General features: G+C 42.8%; 1 protein-coding gene across 11 annotated transcripts in view; it reads right to left on the reverse strand.

The window, feature by feature from the left end:
• Window positions 1-15,381, reverse strand: part of wnk2 (WNK lysine deficient protein kinase 2) — a 39,680-nt gene extending 24,299 nt beyond the window's left edge. For all 11 annotated transcript variants that reach the window (XR_007194805.1, XM_048254624.1, XM_048254629.1 and 8 more), the window contains exons 1-6: window positions 13,748-15,381; window positions 5,286-5,458; window positions 4,816-5,036; window positions 2,014-2,171; window positions 786-874; window positions 88-307 (exon numbers count right to left, since the gene is read on the reverse strand). Coding sequence is in view for 10 of the 11 variants with exons in the window: in XM_048254624.1 (XP_048110581.1) it covers window positions 88-307; window positions 786-874; window positions 2,014-2,171; window positions 4,816-5,036; window positions 5,286-5,458; window positions 13,748-14,413 (1,527 nt within the window). In the remaining variant the exon portion in view is untranslated. The remainder of the gene's footprint in view (window positions 1-87; window positions 308-785; window positions 875-2,013; window positions 2,172-4,815; window positions 5,037-5,285; window positions 5,459-13,747) is intronic.
• Between the last annotated feature and the right edge of the window lie 353 nt (window positions 15,382-15,734).

Consider the following 15,734-nt stretch of genomic DNA (forward strand, 5'->3'; position numbering starts at 1 on the left):
TATAATAATGGTAAAAGTTTTCCTGGACAAGAACTAAAACAAAGATCAAATGACAACTGGTGGACATTTCACAATGTCCATTCTCACCATTTCCTGTGCAACGTCCTCGGGGACTTCTTTTTCTAGGTCAAAGGTGAACTCTATCGCCCCACTGTCCTTGTATTTCCCCTTCAGCTTCTTGGGGTCCTCAACCCACAGCCGCAGCGCAATCGATGACTTTTTCCCATCATCCTCCTCCGCGAGCTCCACTCTGACACCCGTATCCTCTGCAAAGAAGGCGTGGTTGAGGAGGTCTTTGATGGAGTACCTAGAAAAACGACGACATAAGAGCAGATGATGTGGGCAGGAGATGGAATAACACTGCACACGGCAACTGCACAACACACAAAACATCAACACCGACAGACCCACACTGTAAATACTGGTGTTACGGTTACAACGCCAAGTGGGTCAGACTGTGAAAATTCCACTGCTCACAGCCCAGTTTGTCTTTTACAGCCCAGTTCATCTTAAGCAGATTTCAAAGACTGAAATTAATAAGTACATCAACTACAAACTTCATGTGTACAAACAGACCAACAAACAAACAAACACACAAACAGGAAATAGCCCTAGGTACTCAGTAATGAATGCTTTAACACTGATCTAATTTTAATGGCAGAATGCACACGAGTGCCTAATTTGCCATAGCAACAGAGCATCATGTAGGCGAAGAGATTCAAGGCCTCGGGGCACAGACAGCTCTTTTTAACCTCTTTAACCTTTAACCTCTGTTCACCTCTCACCTCTCCTCTCGGTGGTGGCGGATACACTCGCCAATGATCTCCTTGATTTCTGGGACAGCAACCTTGCTGTAGCTGGCCGGTTTCACTCCCTGCGGGGACAAGCGCAGTGACAAGGACGACACAACATGTTGTGAGATATCTCTGTTAGGCTATTTTGCACATGTTGACACAAGTGTATACACACAAACACACACACACCAAGAATGAAACAATCCCTCAGGTTATAGATTGCACATGGTGTCAGAGTTTTTAATGGTTTAAAATGACCAAGCCATGACATTAAAGACTTAAAAGAAAGTGCCTCTTCGGTTTGATGCATGAAAATGCGGTTTGATGCATTAAAACTCATATTAAGCATGACACAATCTCTCGATTACAGAAACTCTGCATGCTCTCCATGTTCCAATATGTCACTATAGAAAAAAAGCTTTCCCTTGAAAGCATTGCTGAACTAAAGTACACTCTAATTGATTACTGTATTGGTTTTACTTGGTGGCTAGGCTTTCCAAAAATAATATGAGGCTGAGGTAGAAATCACCTATCAACTCTAAAAGAAATCAGATAATGGCTTTGATGCTCTCTGTGGCAGATATATATGTTGAGACTAATTCTGGAATTTATGAATAATTACTGCCACTTGTCTACTTGTGTAGGCCTATTGGTCTAAGCCATAGAAACAACTTAAAGGTGCACTATGAGTATTTCTGTTCATGTTCAAAGTAAATACCAAACAAAACGGAGCAAGGTCGCCCCTCCCCCCATGTACTAACGGCGCATCGTCATAAAGATACATTTATCTGCTAGCATTATATTCCAATGGAAAAGATAGCCAGCAGTCACATGTTGTTACATCTAGTTATTAATCACAGGACATTCCATCTTTTTACTAACACAACGGTTATGAAGAAATATAACTGATTGATGTCCATAGGTTTCCATTAACGTTATAGCCAAACAGTCATCTTTCCCCAAACCTTCCCCAAACCTAATCTGAACTAACACACAAACAGTGACGAGCTGGCATAACCTGGACTAACACACAGTGACGAGCTGGCCTAAACTGAACTAACACACAAACAATGACGAGCTGGCCTAAACTGAACTAACACACAAACAATGACGAGCTGGCCTAAACTGAACTAACACACAAACAATGATGAGCTGGCCTAAAATGAGCTAACACACAAACAGTGACGAGCTGGTTGGGTTGCTTGTCGTGTATACTCACACTGGTCACTTTGCGGTAGATCTGTGCAGCATTCTGGCACTCAGAGTACGGGTATTCGGATGTGGCCATCTCTAGCATGCACATCCCAAAGGCATACACATCCACAGCCTCATCATAGTGCTCCTCATACATCTCAGGAGCCATGAACTCAGGAGTACCTGAGATACGTGCACAAAGGAACAGACAAATCAAGTCATTATAATACTGAAGAGATAACTCAGACTGCATTAAAGATGCTATATGTAAGAACAACCACTAGCGTTGGCATTGCAGTCCAAAATCCAAACATTTTAAGGCTGATCTGGCAATCCAAAGGTTGAAATGCTACTAGCTGTGCAATTGGTGAATTGGTGGAGGGTGGCACGGCAGGCCAAAACACAAACTCAACACAAAGTTTGAATTGTGAATATCCTGGCTGCACCATTGTTGTCAGTGAAGCCAGTATTTAAAAATAACATGTTTCTTTAATCTCTGATGACATATTATGGTCATTTTATGATTTATTACAAATGTCTTACAACACATATAATGTGCAATATTGTGCATTTGAAGTAGTGTTCAGGACCAACTTTTATTTTAACAAGCAATAAAACCACAATAATCAATAGTCAATAATAGGAAAGATTGTGTAGAGGCATATGATGGTTGTTGTAGAGGGTTTATGGGCAAAACCAGTAGAACGGGCTGCAACTGAACTGGAAGAATCTGAGCAGTTTCCTCACTTTAGAGACGGCCAAGCAGCACTGCCAGATAGCTGCTTTCACTTGCAGTTATTCTTTGATCAGGGTGGCTTTACTCTGTACACTGCTCTCTGTTCAGGGTTTCCCGCAGCACTTTGCAGTCAAGGCGGCCGCCTTGGCAAAACAAGCCTGCCGCCTTAACTACGTCGTCAAAAAAACGCATTAAAAAAAAATAAGAAGAAACGTGTCATGAATCGAAAAATAATCAGATTTTATCATCTTTACATATGTGATATGCGTCCGAAATTTCGGAGCTAGTGAGCGGAGCTGAGCGGTGCAAATATCTCGCTCCTCGTTTTCAAGAATCAGTTCCGTTTAATTGTCAGGTGTGATGAAATGCGTTCATATTCCACTTTTTATGTCATAAACGTTGCAGGCCTATGGAAAGGTTTAGTGGTAGGGTTGTCAAATTATCAAGTTGTTGCCTCAATTTGTGTTTTAATTTATGCGACCCACCGATGCTGGGTTCATCCGTTTGGGGCAAGTTTAAAATATTTAGCCGACTGCGTGATTAGTCATTTTCGTTCTTTTGCCAATTAATCCCGACTGATCCCTGTAGTTAACGTTGCCAAGCTTGTTTGTTGTTGCACTATCAGTGTTGCAGTCTTTTAAAATAAATGTTCTGAGTGAAATATATTGCCGTTGCTCTTAGTTCTTTGGGACCGGGGAGCTAAATTGACCAGACACGAATTTGACCGGAAAAGCGGCCGAGTAAACAGCCACCTGCTCTCAGCACAGTGTTGACTTGCGCCTCTAATCGGACGCGCAAGACTGACAATAGACGAGCCTAGGCCCGTCCAGGCCCATCCGTGCCTACGCGTATGCTTTCTAAATTATTTAGCTAACTCCATCCCCATCAACGAACTTAGGCTATATGGCCAATATCTTTGAAATTTAACGGTCTTGGTTTTATTAGTGGGCATGCCTCAGACTCGTGGTGTGAGCGGTATGGGAGCGGAACAGAGCGGCCACTCCGGCCTCTAAATTAAAAAGCGCTCCGCGCTCAAATTCCATCCATATTACACAAAACTATAAAATGATCTAAACTTCATTCACTCTCTGTGTATAGATCAGGACAGACTTGTGGAACAGGCTGCAGGTCAACAGTCTGACAGCCTGCATGAAGATAAGCATTAATGGTCCAATAGTAAAACAGTGCAATTACCAAAGGGCCCTTGAAATGATCTTTTTAAAGCCAAGGAGGATGGCTTGTAACAATGCTAGTTGTCAGCTCTGCCATAAGTAGTGACTGATCACATTTGCACATTTTGTTGTTTTGCACTTTCTTTTGCACTTGTTCTATAGTTTGTAATAGTCTTTGTTAAAATTGCACAAATTACACAAATATTTTGAAATATTTGTATACTGTTGTATAGTTTGTTTGGTGTTGTTATTTTGTTCTTTGTTAACTGTTATTTTGAGAAGCTGGTTATTTATTTATAATGTAGTGTTTAATAAATAATTGTTAAATATACAGAATCTGTATAGTCTGTAGTGTATCGCACAAACAAGACGCCAACACCCACACCCCCCCACCGACGGCAACCGATACAAGAACCCCCCCCCCCCCCCCGCTCGGATGGCAACCGATACCAGACCCCCTCCCCGGGAGCTACGACCTATCACCTTGACTAACACATTTCCTGCGGGAAACCCTGCTGTTATTTCACCATTTTAATCTGCTATTTCTGCACAATATTGTGACTATCCATTTATAGACCCTTTCAAGAGAGTTCCATTATCAGCATCATAGTTGGCCCCACAAGACTTCCTTTTTAACATTCCATATGTTATCTTAATGCAGAGGAAGTAGATTGGGAACCAAATAGAACGTTCAAGCATTGTTTTTGTTTTTATTGTTGAAAGGGTCCATAATAGGCATATTTACTTCAAAGTGACATAAAACATAAATCACAAACTCAAGCATAGAACAACTATCTGAGAGTCTCATTTTGACATGTTTACTATTAATGATTTCTCCCACCAAGGAAATCACCATTTCATGCAATGTATTGGCAAAAAATTACTGTGAGTCTGTGCAGGAGAGAACAGTCTTCCTCACCAATGACACTCTTGGCAAACGAAGCTCTCTTGAGCGTGGCCAGACCAAGATCCCCGATCTTCACCGAGCCAGTGGGCCCGGTGATGAAGATGTTGTCACACTTGAGGTCCCTGTGGATGATGGGAGGGCCCCTTGTGTGGAGGAAGTGGAGGCCCTTGAGGATCTGCCTGCACCAGCTCCTCAGCACTTTGGGCTTCATCACCTTGAACCGCTTCAGATAGCTACAGAAAACAGCAGAACAACACTTCAAACAGCATCAGCCACCTTCAAAACATCAAAGACATGAATTTGACACCATTCTTGCATAAACCGTGCAGTTTCCCTTTTCATGCATTTTATTGTATCATGTGTTTCTTATGTAGTCAAACTTGCAGAGTTTCTTAATGTTCCATTGCTCTTTTATTAAATAATCTGGAACTGCCGATAAATGCAAAAAATATAGAAACGCTCATAAGAATGTTGACACTCACGTCTTTAGTGTTCCTGAGGTCATGAGCTCTGTCACAAGGACAATGCACTTTTTCCCTTTAACAGGACACTCCCAAAAGTCATAGAATCGCACAATGTTGGGGTGCTGCAGTCCCTTGAGCATCTCCGCTTCCTCTTTGAATCTTTGTCTCTCTGCTTTGGACAGCTTGCGATCCTAAAGGAGATGCCAAAATGCACTGAATACACACACGCAAACAGTAAGACTCCTGATATGTGACTGATCATGATTTCATATCAACAGGGGATCTATTGCTCTGAATATTACCCAGTTTCCCAGAATGTCATTATTGAGGTCCTCGAGAACTTCCAACCCCAAGTAGTCTAGGGTCAGTGCAATTTGTTCATTCGTTCATTTCACAATGTATGCAATTCCTTTCTAGCCTGGAAAATCCAGGCCCTGATAATCTAGAAAGATTAAGGGTCTGGCAAAGAGCAATGTAATGGCCCAACTCGAGGGGCGGCAACAAGCCTGCATTTAAAAATCTCACTGCACGCAATTGGATAACACTAGACCATGTTTACTCTGAATGATTTCGGACTTCGACGCAATCGGATAACACTACGACCAATGTGTGCTGTCCTCCAACGTTGCAGCGCTGTCTTCATCAGTTTAGCTGGTTCCCCGGAATGCAAGGGGAAAAAGTAACGTGCATCATTGCTCTTTGCCAGAGTGTCTCGCAGAGATAATTCCATTTGCTCTCGCGAGAACTCTGGATTTCCAGGGTAATTCCATTCAGTCCCGAAACCTTAAATTTAATAAGAATTTTAAATTGCTTTAATGCTTTCTTCTCCCCTAATCTAGTTTCAGTGTGATTTGGACGAGACAGAGGAAGCTGTCAAAGAAAGTAGTTGGTTCAGTGTTAACACACGGAATGCAAATGGAAGCATTTATCACCTCCATCTACTGGAACTGGCAAATATTCTAGAAATAGACTAAACAAGAAGCAGGTGTGCTCCAACTAAATTTGGGATGTGAACAAAGATCAGTTGTGATAGTCAAGCACATAGCCTTTTTACTGGATGCATTACGGGTCTAAGCCATCTTGATATACTAAACAAAACAGTTGATTAGTCAACACAATAAAAAAAAGCCATAATCAAACACACTGTGAAAAACTATGTCATTAGTGCACACATTTGTCACCGCAGCTACCGAAACTTTGGTAAAAGCCACCATCAACACACCAGACATTCTGCTCATAGCTGTGAGGGGGATCTACATGTCACTCATAATATTTTCATCAAGGGTAATATAGGGGACTCAAGACAGCTATGCTGTTGGTTTGTGTATGCAACATAAGTGTTTTCAGACAGAATGTCCAAGTAAAGTCACAGCAGATGTCAAAGGCACAGTCAGTGGATGCTATGGACACAATATGCTGCAGACTTGCAGAACCCATAGCTGCACATAATAATAAATAATAATAATAATAATAATAATAATAATACATTTTATTTGTTACATAGCGCCTTTCAAAGCACCCAAGGTCGCTTTACAGAGTAAACAACATACAGCAGGTATGAAGACTATCACTGGCAAAGGCTGAGAGGAACCTCTATCATAATGCTATGTTTTTTTTTTTAAATAAACTTTTTAAAAACATATATAATCTTTATAATTTGTAACTTGTCAAGTCCTTTTATTTCTATAACTTGAAATATGGCAGATGAAAGCACACTGGGTCAGCTGCCTTTGTTTTTCCTGCACAGATATAACTTTGTCAAACAAATCTAAGACAACTTATCTTGGTTATGATTAAAGCAGCGCTATGTTGACCTAGTATCAATCTTTGTGATATGTTTTATGGATATAGCTGGGTTTTTTTTATAACATCGTCAAATTATAAAGACGGTTTTGCTGTTGGTCTTGCAAGTCTGTTAGATTTGATTTGTTTTGTTAGATTAGTTAGATTAGATTCAACTTTACTGTCATATTGCAAGTCTGTTGGCTTGTTAGCCCTTTAGTTTTTGACAACTCTGTTTTAAACTCTGGATTTATCACTGTATTAGCAAACCCATCGGAGGACGCATCCTACTCTCACTGATGTAGCAGTTATAGCGGAGTTGGTACTGGCTAATACATAAGCAGCATTTACTTATTTCACAGAGCATGACAAAATTGAAAATAAATTATTTCAAATAATCTAATCACTTAGTGATTTGATTTCATTCATTTAACTGTTTTAATGAGTTGATTCCATGTATTTAGTTATTTCACATTTTAAGGACCAAGTATACAATGACAATATATTTGGCAAAGATGTAGCCTACTGTTTCAATGATCATCAAGCAATGCTAGCCTAAAAAGGGATAAATGCCACTAAGGTGAGATCTAAAATGAATGGACAGAGACACATGCTGCTCTTCTGGTTGGTCTAGCAAGTTATACCAGAGGGCGCTACTGATACCCCTCAGGAGGTGTGATCAGATGGTCACCACTCTCCTCCTGGAGGTGACTGGGTTTCTTCGGATCAATACCTTAGCCCCCGTGCCCATACTGCTGTTGTATAAATACAATGTGCTGACGGAGGGAGCTTTTTACATCTACCCTGACCCCAGCAAAGGCCACACCCCGCTGCCGCGTCATCGGCCTGGAGCAAACGGCATGATGTTTCAAACTAAAAAAAGACTTGAGACAAGAAACCCATGTCCTGCGGGAACATGTGTCACGGGATGACATGCCACATCTTGCTTTCTCCTGAACTAAATCACACACAATCCAATGGTCTGTCCCGACTCCTGCCCCAGAACACACACACACACACACACACACACACACACACACACACACACACACACACAGAGAGAGAGAGAGAGACACACACCACACACACACACACACAATCCAATGGTCTGTCCCGACTCCTGCCCCAGAACACACACACACACACACACACACACACACACAGAGAGAGAGAGAGAGAGAGACACACCACACACACACACACACACAAAAAATCCAATGGTCTGTCCCAACTCCTGCCCCAGCACACGGTGACCAGGAGCCACATTACTCAGCTCGGCCAGACACGCCGCTTCACATAACCTCCGCCGCTGGCACCGACACAAATCTGACAAACCCATATAAACGGCACACAGAGAGAGTGTGTAAGCTATGTCTGCACTCAGCATAGATAGATAGATAGATAGATAGATAACCCATAATTACAACGAGTACACAAAATAAAATACGCTACAGATGTGTAAAGTCTTCCATCTACCTATCTTAAGATCAAACTCATAGGCTTTCTTAAAGATATCTGATCCTTTGTCTCAGTGCAATTTGACAATCATTCACTGGCACAGGGTGGAGGTAGATAGATAGATAGATAGATAGATAGATAGATAGATAGATAGATAGATACTTTATTGATCCCCAGGGGAAATTCAAGGTCTCAGCAGCATACAGACAACACAAACACATTCTTTAACAGCAGAAAGAGTAATTAAAGTATATAATATAAAAACACAACTAAGCAATAAGGACAGTAGAAGATAAAGAATATGCTAAATATACTAAAATACAAATTATACTAACTAAACTTAAATACAATATATAAAAATATACTAAAATACAAATTACAAAAATACAAATTATACTAACTAACACTTAATCTAAATCAATTCTAAAAACAGTATCCACATAGTGGTGATAGAGGTGCAGCCTCTGCACAGATAATTCTCCCTCCCTTTTCAGCCCACTGCGACTGTTTCAGAGGAGCATCACCGTGCCCAGGGAACAGGCCTCTAGCCAAATAACACAAAAAAGTCTGAGGGACGCCAGGAGCTGCAGCAGCAACCATGGAGACTGGTGCATTCATTAGCTCAGCGCAGCACAGCGTCCATACTGACAGGGTGGACGGATGGAGCCGGGTGAGAGCCCCGGCGTCTGTAATCGGCGTCTGTAATCTGTCAGACTAGGATTTCCCTTTTTTACTGTAATCCTTATCCACGCTTCCATTCTAAAGGAGACCAGTGTAACATGAGGACAAGCAGCATCCAGTCAGTAGCAAGAAGAAACTGAGCCAGCCTTATCCTTAAACAACCCCAACTCTCCCGGGGAGCATCTGTGAGTATGTGCACGTGCTCGTCTCTCCCTCCCTCTCTTTCTCTCTCCCTCCCTCTCTTTCTTTCTCTCTCCTTCTCTCTCTCTCTCTCGCGTGCTTCTCGTTGCAGATTTAGGAGGCTGCGTCAGCAGTCCCTCCACCCTACCCCACCCCGCCCAGACAGACCTACACAGAGGATGTAGAGTGCAATCATTCACACCCAGCTCAGATCCACCATCACAGACAACTGCCGCAGATCATGAAGAAGCCACATTCTCATTTAGAAGCCTGATTTACCACACAATTTATATATGTTGGGTTCTCAGAGATTTCTGCATAAATCTATCTGTTGCATGTCTCTCAATACACTGCTGAGGTGTGCACAGTTACATTACAAACCACGAGCAGGCTGTTGAGCCTTGTGCAGTTCCCATTCTCCACCCCCCCCCCCCTCCACACACACACACACACACACACACACACACCAAAGGGCAAGGCCTTGTCTACGTAGAAACCGGTATTGCCGAGTCATCAGACTGACTTCATCATCACCTCCATTTCAGAGGCGCGAGGAGGCTGTGGATCCGTACTGTAGGGCTCCAGGAGGGAGGAGGGGGTGGAAGCTGAGCGCGCGGCGAGGAAGCCGTTAGCAACCGCATTTACACGACAAGAGGAGTACACAGACTCAGGAGCCACTCTATCTCTGGATGCAGTGTGAAGCAGAACAGAAACAAACCATCTGGCATCTGTGCAAATGAAATTCAAATAAGACCCCCCCAAAAAATTATAATAAATTCACAGTATGACAAAATAGCACACCGAAACTGATTCTGTGAATGACTGTCTCAGCTTCTTACCAAAGTAAAGTACATAAGCAAATAATTATTACATTAGTACATCATTTCCCATTACATGACACAGTATTTTCCCATCACAAAGCATTTTACACCGTGACTCAAACAAATCACGTTTCCAGTCCCCACATTATCTATTCATAATATCTAATGTATAATGCTAAAACTGTGAGACAATGACTATAACTGTTTCCCTTTGTCTCTGTGTGTGATAGATAGAAATCGAATATGAAAGAGTGAAATAAGGTGTACTGAGGAATCTGTTCGACATCTGGAGCCCTTCTCCCACTCAGTGGCACACTTCCTCTCTGGGCCAAATGGGGAGGGCCCTGATCTCACACCAGCAGAGACCTCCCTGGGGACAAGGGACAGGCAGCCTGGGCGTCAGGTGCTCCATCAGTTCTGACACCAGCACTCCTCCCCCACTCAAAAAACTGCAGCCTCCACCCTAATCCCAGAATCTAAAGATCACCCCCAGTTTACAGCCTCAGAAATCCTGTGACCTTGCCTTTTCAACTGACATTACTGATGTTTACGTAGAATTTATATCTACTGTTTTGAATTCTGCTACAGTATGTATACTTTATTTTTAGTCCAGGTTCTGGATATTTTTATTGGAGGTGCTTAGTGATTCTTGATTATCTCTGTGGACACGCTGTCTTTAATCTGAAGTCTAGACTATGATTTCCTTGATGTCTATCACAAAAGCCCAAACTGATTGACAGTACTGTCCTGCATTAAGCTTTATCAAGTGCTGTTTGATAAACTCTTTGTATTGTTGCTTTCATTTGCAACATTCATTCCCTGAACAAGATTTGAGTGTGCACTATGAAGATGAATTTTCATTCCTTGAAAAACAATGATCACTTGTATGACTATTCTGGACGGCATTCACCACAGGCACAGACCAGACCAGTGTCACAGACCAGACACAGACCAGAGTAACAGACCAGACCAGTGTCACAAACCAGACACAGATGCAGATTAGTGTCACAGACCAGACACAGATGCAGACCAGTGTCCTTATTGAATGGTCACTCCAGTGCTTTTCTATTCCAGTCCTGCATACTGGAAGGTGTGCCACTCATTACGAGCCCTGAATGCTGTTGAGGCCACCCAACCTCTGATCGGCAAAAACGGGAGTGGTCTCTGGACTCAGAAAATACACCATCAGCTCTTTGTGTTGTATCCAAAACACCTCAGTCAGCTGCACAAGTGTCACAACTGGTTGAAATTATCCTGAAATAAGGACCTCACATTCTGCCTGCTGAATTATTAAATGAGAAACCGATATTCATTAACCATATCAAATCCTGCTTCATGCCCATGCTTGATTAAAAACATAGCTACTTCCTCAATATCTTTCTTCATACATACACATAGCAAGACTCTTAGGTTGTGAGATTTCCAGATGTAAGCCCTGTGTTCTCAACGGGATGTATGTTGTAACCTAATATCATTTAGTTTCCTCTACTCTCCTAGACTACATTCAATTAGCACTGGAACATATGGCAACACAGACTGCACTGATGATAAACTACATCTAGTCATCTTAGTCATATACCACTTTAACCGGGTATGGGTACAAGGGAATGTAATTGCCACATTTATCAAAATTAAAGTGTAGATATTTATCATGCTGTGAAAACACTATTGCATGGACAGCGGCACTGGTACCCCTCCCCCTCCTTTAGCCACACTAAGCATGAGCCACACACCCTGCACATTTCTCTAGGGAATGCTGGAACAACACCAAGCCAGAGTGCAACAGCAACAACCCTGCCTCGGCTAAGATGCATGGCTCACTCCTCTGCTTTACCCTGCCCTAACCTGGAACCCCTGAAAAGGGCGAGGCTATAATTCTTTCCCAGTTATAAGGTCATATCTGATGCTCAACCAAACTCCTCATAAAAAACAACTGAGGTGAGAGAGCCCTGACCAATAAGGGTCTCCTTGGTATAACCAGCATGTAATAGCTATTGCATATAGGAACAACCGGCATACTTCCTGTGTGGAGCCAGACAACTAGTTTGGAAAGTTTCGCTCAGCAACTGTCCTCTGCAAATGTCACCGGTAATATCCTGGTGGAGGCATGGTACTAAAGCTCATGTCCGGTTGATGATTCCTTCCTTAAAGGAAAATAGGCGATTTTTCACCATGATTTTAAAGATGCCCCCAGAGTGTGGCACTGTAGCTGCCTTGTTGCTCTAGCTGTTGGCAGCAGCAACTCAGCTAGATATCATTTTTTAAAGACAGTACTCAGTGACCTCCAGAAACGGATATCTATGTGAAAAATGACTGGAATTCTTCTTCAATAGACCTGACAAAAATACAAATAATATCAGCTTAGTACTGCTTTACTGGCATGTCATTGTCATGGATACTACAGATGAGCCATAAGGCAGATGTTTGTGTTTTTGAGTGAACAGATCGCAGCTTGATGGACACAAACCATGCTGCTCGTCTCCGCATCCTGAAGTAAAAATACCCTCAGCTCTCAGACACGGTTGGACAGAAGCCACACTGCTCCCCCATCTCATCTGTAAGAGCAGCGTCCTGATTGGTCGGCGACTGTGAGTGGTGTTTGGGATGCTGAGTCTTATTGGCTCGTGTTCGACCACTGTCCTGATCTGATCCTGGTGGCCCAGACCCTCAGGGGAACACATTGGGTCAGGCGAGGAAATCAGCAGCATCAAGCACACAAAAAGAAATCTGATGCAATGGCTCCATCTTTTAGTTCTACTCTCCTTAAGCTTGAATTTGGTGGACTCGGGTTTCAGAGACCTTTCATGTGATGTGATCTCATCTCCTCTGAAGGGTAACTGAAGAACTGTCACTGCAGAGACTGTGGTGCATGCTTGTTTCATTAGGAGGCCTCAGACACACACACACACACACACACACACACACACACACACACACACACACACACACACACACACACATAAATAATTGATCAAACCTAAGTGGCACATTCCGGATGTATTTGAACTGATCAGAGTTGAATTATGTCTGAGTAGAAACCTGGAAGCCAACAAACTAAGCACAGAAATTGCTGTATGATATTTGGATGTTACTCTCTTGTTGTATGCCAAATGAATACATGTAAATGTAATGTAAATATTCCTGCCTGATTCACATGTTTAAATAGATTGGACAAATCCACATTGAGGATAAAAGCAGCTCAGACATCTTACAAACTTCTTAATAAGATAGCTTCAAGGTTATAAATTGTAGCCTACAATAACTTTACATAGTAGGTTGGTGAAGTTGCAATGTGATGCTGAATATCATTTTCGCTTTTGCCTTTTTAGAAATGTTGTTCTTCAGTTACACAGTTACTATGATATATTGTAGATAATTTTCTGGCAATGTAGTGAGCCTCACAGGAGCACTAAACTGTAATACCACATCATTGTGGTGGGCAACGTCTCAAGCTAATTTCATATTGTGAGACACTTTGTGATTTCCACTCCTGAACATTATGATTGTACAAATAGGTTCTTTTAATGATTAGCAGGCTATTACAAAAGAGTTACTTACCTGAAGTTCACACCACGCCACTTCAACCCATGTTTCTGTGTCTAGGCCCTTGTAAACAGTTTTAAAGGAACCCCGTCCCAGCTCTATGTCAAACTTGAGAAACCTTCCGCCAGGTGATGTAGAGACGGCTTTCATCTCGGCTTCCTCCTCATTTTCATCGCTTCCCGCTTTCCCAGTGGTTCTGAGCTGTTCTGGGGATGCAGTTTCCGTCTTCTGCTCCGCTGGAGCCTTGTCTTTATCATCCTCCGCACTGGTACTTTCTGTAGCGCTGCCTCTCTGTCCAACCTGACTTTCGGTGCTCGAGCTTTCATGAAAGCCAACGCGTGCAACTCTAGTCCTATCCACAATGGTGCGTAAGTGAACGCTGACGATCGGACTGCTGGTATCACATTCTGACGCATCAAAGGCTTGATCCTCTGATTCGGAGAACCACAAACTCCTCCGTATGAACCTCTGGCGGACCAGTCCATGGTAATCCGATAAGGGATACGCACTGGGATCACTTGCCCCCTGTACTCGTAGCGCTGCGCCAGGGTCCATGTTGACTTTGCAATCATCACCGTTCACGTAAACAGAGCGCGAGTTCATGTCAGAGTCTAGGTTGGGAACAGAGGAGAATGCGCATCCTAGAGGCGGCTCCGAGCCGGACCCTGGCCCTGAATCCATCTCATGTGAATTTTTAAATACTTATCTATGACACTCAATGACTGCTTTTATCATGGTTCGTCCTGAGCCGGAAGAATGGAGGATACCTGCTATGTCCGTTTGCGCTGACGCAGTTTGGCTTCATTTGCAGGCTATCCTGTCAGCAAATTCACATCAATTAACCTGCTGTGTTTTTCATTCCAAAGCAGCATCAGCGACAAAAACGACGGGCGACGTTCATCTCCTTCCAATTGGCCTACAATTCCACACAGCTAGCTAATATGACCTCGCAGTACTGTTGCGCCAGCATCTTAAAATGACATTTTGGTATATTTTACCAACCTCTAGTCCAAGTGACAGGCCTATACTTGACATTTCATTTTTGTAAACATCCAAAGAAATGCCGTCTCTTCCCTCCATTCCCGTGCATGGCCTAGCTTTGCCACTATCACAATTGTAGTTGACAGAGGTGGTTACGTCGCTCATTAATCCCTCAGACAGCTCGTCATAAAACTATCAAGTGCGCAGCTGTGACCAGACATAATCTCAGTTGCTAACACGACTCGCATTCATATAAACCTAGTAATGTCAAAAGAATTCAGAATTCCTAACATCATTATTTACCGTACAGTCACCTAAATCCGCATCGCAGAAACTTAGGCACAACCTTTGTGTAGACAAGTACATCTGGCTGATATCCGAGGTTTGGTCCTGAAGCGTGGATACGATTATTCACTCACTGCGGCAATGCTTCTCCCGGTGAATATAAACCGTTGCCGATTCTGACACTAGGCTACCCTGCTAGAAATAGAAAGACTTCTTCTGTTGATATGCTAAATCCTAACGATGACACACGGTCCTGCTATCGTTGTCTTTTTAACACCAGGCCCCACGCCCCTAGCAACAATATGCATCCAATAAAGGCGCAGGTTTCAGTGGCACCTTCATCCTCTGAGCCTGGGGTCGTCACGGACCACACCACACGCAGCGTCCCGCCCAGCTCCTGCGTGACGCCAAGGCTGCTGAAGGACGCGCATCAACGTGCAGGACATCCCTGCACAGGACACAAGTGTAGCGTCAGGGGAAAGGTAACGGGGAGATGATTGGTTGTCATTTAATCAAAGAGCCTATGATGGTACTCTTCAGAGGAAATAAGACTAAAAAAGGGACAGTTACAATATTGGCAAATTTTGATTAAGCAAAAGTCATATAGCATATTTAACAATTTCCAACGACATGTCCGCTACATAAAATAATTATAGAGATTGTGTTCACGTGGGTGTTAAATATTTCAAGGCATATGCTCTGTATAGGACAGATGAATGATACATGACGGTGCTGT

The sequence above is a fragment of the Alosa alosa genome, chromosome 10, assembly GCF_017589495.1.
Source record: "Alosa alosa isolate M-15738 ecotype Scorff River chromosome 10, AALO_Geno_1.1, whole genome shotgun sequence".
Classification (NCBI taxonomy): domain Eukaryota; kingdom Metazoa; phylum Chordata; class Actinopteri; order Clupeiformes; family Clupeidae; genus Alosa; species Alosa alosa.